The sequence below is a fragment of the Pollicipes pollicipes genome, unplaced genomic scaffold (genome assembly GCF_011947565.3).
Source record: "Pollicipes pollicipes isolate AB1234 unplaced genomic scaffold, Ppol_2.1 Scaffold_6686;HRSCAF=7923_pilon_pilon_pilon, whole genome shotgun sequence".
Taxonomy (NCBI): domain Eukaryota; kingdom Metazoa; phylum Arthropoda; class Thecostraca; order Pollicipedomorpha; family Pollicipedidae; genus Pollicipes; species Pollicipes pollicipes.
In genome coordinates this window covers 35,562,981-35,568,495 of record NW_023596921.1, presented here as the reverse complement: position 1 = coordinate 35,568,495, position 5,515 = coordinate 35,562,981, and the positions used below count along the sequence as shown (strand labels likewise).

Here is a 5,515-nt window from a genome sequence, read left to right as displayed (position 1 = left end):
CGCTGTGGTCTCACGCCGCCGCCGGCAGCCGCTGTGGTCTCACGTCGCCGCCGGCCCTCGCCGGCCCCACCGCACCTATGCAACGTGGATTGTTGTCGCACCTGCACTGGTCCGCTACCGTACGCTGTTTAACGCTTGATATTTGTACACTGTGCCTGCATTCATATCACAGTGTTGGTTCGTAGTGTGTCGCGTATTTATCCATTATCGAATAAAGTGTGTTTAACTATCGTTCCGATCGAACTGTGTCCACTGAGGAGTGGGGAATGTGGCACGAGCCCCCCCCCCCCCCCCCCCCACCACGGCATGCGACCTTGTCGTACCGCTTGGTGGTCATTTCAGAATGCGAGGCCCCACTTAGACGAAGCACCTTTTGGCGGCAATCATCTTCATATCTTTCAGTGGGAGCAGAAACAGGTAGCTGTTCCATTGGCGTCGGCAGCAGAGCATTGTATTAGCAGGTTGGATGGTTTGTTTTTAATTGCAGATAAAAAACAAGTCATCTGCCACAATACCTAAAATCGCAGTTGTGATGTCATTCAGATGGTAGCCAGCTAACCTCAAGCTATGTGTTCATCAGTGATAGACGCCTCGTGTCATGACTATCCTGCCACGTTGGAGTCCGGATCCTGTTCCGCACAACATACGGGCAATCATCTTTGTGTGGACAAAGCTTGTGATCCCAGCAACGTCCACCGACCGCCTGGCCAAGCCGCTCTCAGTCTTGGAGACCAGGCTGGTGCTCCGTTTACAGTAAGTACGCTTCGGAATCGTGATTCTGCTAAAGTGGATTTTACGAGACGGAGTTGGCGTTTTTCATCCCCCCTCTGTTTTATTCAAGGCGCACACATCCCAAAAGACACACGAGCGTCACAAGACACTCCAGCACCCATAACACAGATTACAATGACCCTGGCATGGCAACAGATGCCCTTCGGTTCCGTGCGAACAAACCCGGTATGAAGACTCGCGATCACGGCACCATCGACAGTTGCCTCTGGTGATCACGGCACCATCGACAGTTGTCTCTGGTGATCAGGGTACCATCGACAATTGCCTCTGGTGATCAGGGTACCACCAACAGTTCCCTATGGCACTTAGGGCACCATCGGTAGTTGCCTATGACGACCAGGGCATTATTGACAGCTCCCTTTGGCGATCAGGGCACCATGGCCATGTACCGCTCGCGCAGCACGTAGGCGGCCAGCTTGGGCTTTCGGTCGCGCGTGAACACGCCCTTGCTGCAGAACTGCGGCCTGATGTACTCCTGTGGCACGGCGAAGTCGGCGAAGTTCCAGACCATCTCGCCGGCGAACCAAGGCGAGGCACGCAACCGGTCGAAGCCGCGGAAGTACTGGCGCAGGAACTCGGCCTGGTAGTCCTCGGTCCAGATGAAGGCCGGCAGGTCGCGCAGGCCGGCGACGCTGCCGGCGCCGTACTCGCTGACGATGAGCGGCTTGCCGAAGGTGCGCCGCCACGCGAGCGCCTCGGCCACGATCTGCCGCTCGATCAGCTCGGTGCGGCCGCTGTCCTGGTACCAGGCGAAGTAGCGGTTGATGCATATCACGTCCATGGAGGCCGAGGCGAGGTCGGCGTCGTGAGCCACAGACACCACGGTGGTGATGGCGCGTGTCGGGTCCAGGGCGCGCGTGTGGTTGTACACCGTCTGGAAGTACGGGCCGGCCGCTTTCTGGTCCGACTGGGGCTCGTTGCCAAGCGACCAGACGACCACGGACGGCCGGTTCTTGTCGCGGCCCACCAGCTCGGTCATCACGCGCTGGTGTTTGGCCAGCAGCTTCGGGCCGAAGCCCTCCAGGCCGATGGCCGGGCTCTCGTCGATGACGACGATGCCGGCGGCGTCGGTGCGGTCGAGCAGCTCCTCGGCGTACGGGTAGTGCGAGGTGCGGAACGAGTTGGCGCCGCTCCAGAGGAGTAGGTTGATGTCGCGCGCGATCAGCGGCAGGCTCAGGCCGCGGCCCACGATGTTTGCGTCCTCGTGCTTGCCGAAGCCGCGGAAATAGAAGGGCTGCTCGTTGACGTAGAGCCGGTCGGCATCCCAGGCGACGGTGCGCACGCCGAACGGCTCCCTGTATACATCGAGCTCGTCGGCGCCGCGGATGCCGCGCTGGCGCGTCATCTGTACCACCTCCAGCGAGTAGAGGTGGCCGGCCGGCTCCCCCATGCCCACCGGCCACCAGAGCGTGGCGTTCGGGATCGTCACCATGCCGCGCACGCGCCCGTGCTCCGGCAACAGCACGAGCACGGTCGTGGCGACCACGCCGCCGAGTCCGTCCAGCACGCGGACCAGGCCCGGCTCGTACAGCTTGTCGTCGGTGCGCACCACGTCCACCTCGTAGCTGACGAAGGCGGTCGGCTGAGGCCCAGTACCGGCGCTAAAGTTAGTCGTGATGAAGATGTCGTTGATGAACACGGTGCGCGGCGTCGTGTACAGCTGCACCGAGCGGTGGATGCCGGCGTAGTGGAAGTACTCGAAGTTGTACGTCTGCTCGAAGTAGCCGGGTGGGTAGCGCTCCTCGTCCGTCTTGAACGTGATATGGCCTTGCGGTATGGTCTCCAGGTCCAGCGTGTTGTTCACCGCGACGGTGACCCAGTTGAAGCCGCCGGACAGGTCGAGCAGCGTGCCCACCTCGAGCTCGAACGGCAGGTGTCCGCCCTCGTGCGAGCCGGCCACCTCCCCGTTCACCCAGACTACGGCGATGTAATTAACGCTGCCGAAGCGGAGCACCACGCGGCGGTCCTTCCAGGCGCTGGGCACGTACAAGCCGCGGTCGTACCACGCCCAGCCCACGTAGTCACGCACCGCGCGCTCCGTGGTGATGTCGTTGAAGCTGCAGGGCACCGGCATGTCGATGACGTCGCCGGACGCCTCCAGGCGACGGCTGTACCAGCGGTCGCGAAAGCCGACATCTGGGTCGCTTGGCGGCGAGACGCGGAACTTCCACATGCCGTCCAGCGAGACCAGGTCACGAGACTCGGAGGCGCGCGGGTAGAGCAGACCCACCGCCGGCCGGCACACGCTCAGCAGCAGCAGCAGCAGGGTGAAGCGCGGAGCCATGGCTGCGGAGGAGTGGTCGCCGCCACTCAGACCAGCCCGGACAGCCACCGACCGGCGGGGAACCGCAGCCCGGCGGCACCGACAGACGCGCTCGACAGGGGCGCGACCCGGGCGCTGTCGGACGGCGCTCGTCACGGACCCGGCTGCCACGCCCTGACCGCCCGCGGCGTCACTGGCCGGCTCGCGGGGCGCCGGTCCGCCGTACCTGCCGGCCACCCCACTTCAAGCCGCGATCAATCCGCCACGGCGCGGGGAGGGCAGGCGTCGGCCGGCCCTGTCGCCCGCTGTGGCGGCTAGCCCCGCTCACTGCCGCCTCCTGAACCCAGCGCTCCGCAGATACGAGAGACGATAAGCACGGTCAGCTGACGCCGCCGAGGGAGGAGGCACCGCACACGGATCGTGGCCAGCGCTGTTGTTCTGGCCGGCGACTGCGCGGCAGGCCGCGGTCCAATGTGTAATGGAGCCGGTACAGCACGTGGGGCGGCTGCTGGTCTGCGTGGCTCCGATGTGACGGCACGGTACTAATCGGTCAAGGTCAAAAACAGATTCGTGCTCCAACAGGAGCTTCTTGTGACGTGATTATGGCGACGGGAAAGCACAATGGCATACCTTACACAATGGCATACCTCACGTGCGTATGCATGCCATTACCTTTGGGATTTTCACACTTCACGTTAGGTCAGGTAATATGTATATATATATATATATATATATATATATATATATATATATATATATATGTATATATGCATATCTGTTCAAACTCACAGCAGAGTCATCTTTTTGTGTTTTCTCAATAAATTTGATGACAACTCTTACCTCTTTACAATGTTCGCTTAAATTGGCACCAAAGCTGGTGATACAAAGAAAACATAGTTTGCTATACTGTATGACTCGGTATCAGTTATGTTTTCAACGTTTCATCTTTCACTAGACATGTTCTTGAGTGACAGTTTTGGACAAAGTCGATATAATTGCCTATTTGTAAAATTCAAATTCTCCCGCGACAAGGACCTGCAAGAAGGACCTCATGTCCAACTACATCAGGTTTTTTGTAATACCGGTAATGCCACACACATATCACATACATATCACAACGCAGACATAAGCGTTTACACATTACATATGCTCATCATTGACAGGTAACAACGCTGATCCGCGACACGCGAAACACTCAATGTTCCTGTGCTCCTAGCCCTAATGGTGGCCCTCTGTACAGATGGAAGGCTTCACGCGCATTTGCCTATTTATGAGAGCGTTCCATTCGCGGGTGTGTATCGCTTCTAGAGCGACGAGTCTTTGCCTTTGCGTGGAGCGTGGGATGACGGTGCTGTTGTTGAGCACTTTTCGTGTCAGGTGGGTTTTGTGTTGGATCTCCGTGTGTGTGCGCGGGCCGCCGTTTTGTTGGTGCATGGTCAGACGTCTGGAAATTGTCGTTGTGTGGCCAATATCAGCTCTAGATGACAGCGGCGCACAGTCTCCTTTGTGGCGTTTGTATTGGTAAAAATATCATTTTAAGTTATCTTAATTTTATTTTCATTTTTTTAGTTGATGAATTTGATTCCTTATATTCAATTTTCTTGTTGCCAAACCATCGAAAAAGATCATCAGTCCGCTGTGATTTTCAATACAATTTGTGTGAGGAATAATGTGCTTCTTAGTTTATGTACACACACACACACACACACACACACACACACACACACACACCACACATATATATATATATATATATATATATATATATATATATATATATATATATATATATATATCATATTGTGCATCTGTTTCCTTATTGGTACGGTTTTCTGGACTTCTTATCATCTATTTACCATTATTCAAGAAATTATGTGAGATATGTTGTGCTATGTAGATGCCTAAGAGCAGCCCGTGGCTCACGCCCCACTCTGAACACCAGGATTGATAATACCATCATCATAGCCAGGTGTACTAACACGATGAGGCTCATAACGTGCTCATGCCCATGAATTTTTCACTCTTTTAACGAGTGAGTGAGTGATGTAACAAGCCGAAGCTAGCGAATGTTTAACGAGCAGAAGACCCGAAAAGACACTTTGTGGATGGTTTTCGAGCAAACGCACAACTACAAAACAGATACAAATGCCTTATGGTCCCTTAGTTAAACACATTCACCCGACCAGCGTAACCCAGCTTACGTCTCAGGGACGTGCAATTGAAGACATGATTTCTGCCGTTTACATGGCAATTTCGTTCAGCAAGTAAGAATTTCCTTTAAAATTGGCGACGTGCCCGCGACGCAATAGCGGCTACGTTACCGAAACTACCTCAAACGTAACTTTTATGGCACAGCGAAGCGCCATGCTGTGACTTGGTTTTCCCCATGGCGTATTGCACGGCGAATGTTTTTGAAGACTATTTGAGCTTTCGGAAACATCTGTGAACCTGGATGTTCAG

At 55.6% G+C, this 5,515-nt stretch overlaps 1 protein-coding gene across 1 annotated transcript; it reads right to left on the bottom strand.

Moving 5' to 3' along the window:
• Positions 1-789: 789 nt before the first annotated feature.
• Positions 790-3,330, bottom strand: LOC119107609 (beta-glucuronidase). The gene has a single exon (XM_037231110.1). It carries the CDS (start codon positions 3,074-3,076, stop codon positions 1,160-1,162), a length of 1,917 nt encoding a protein of 638 aa, XP_037087005.1. The 5' UTR covers positions 3,077-3,330; the 3' UTR covers positions 790-1,159.
• Between the last annotated feature and the right edge of the window lie 2,185 nt (positions 3,331-5,515).

What these genes read in the sequence shown, in the direction of transcription:
- LOC119107609 (XM_037231110.1), bottom strand. Translation starts at nt 3,076, where the DNA reads ATGGCTCCGCGCTTCACCCTGCTGCTGCTGCTGCTGAGCGTGTGCCGG.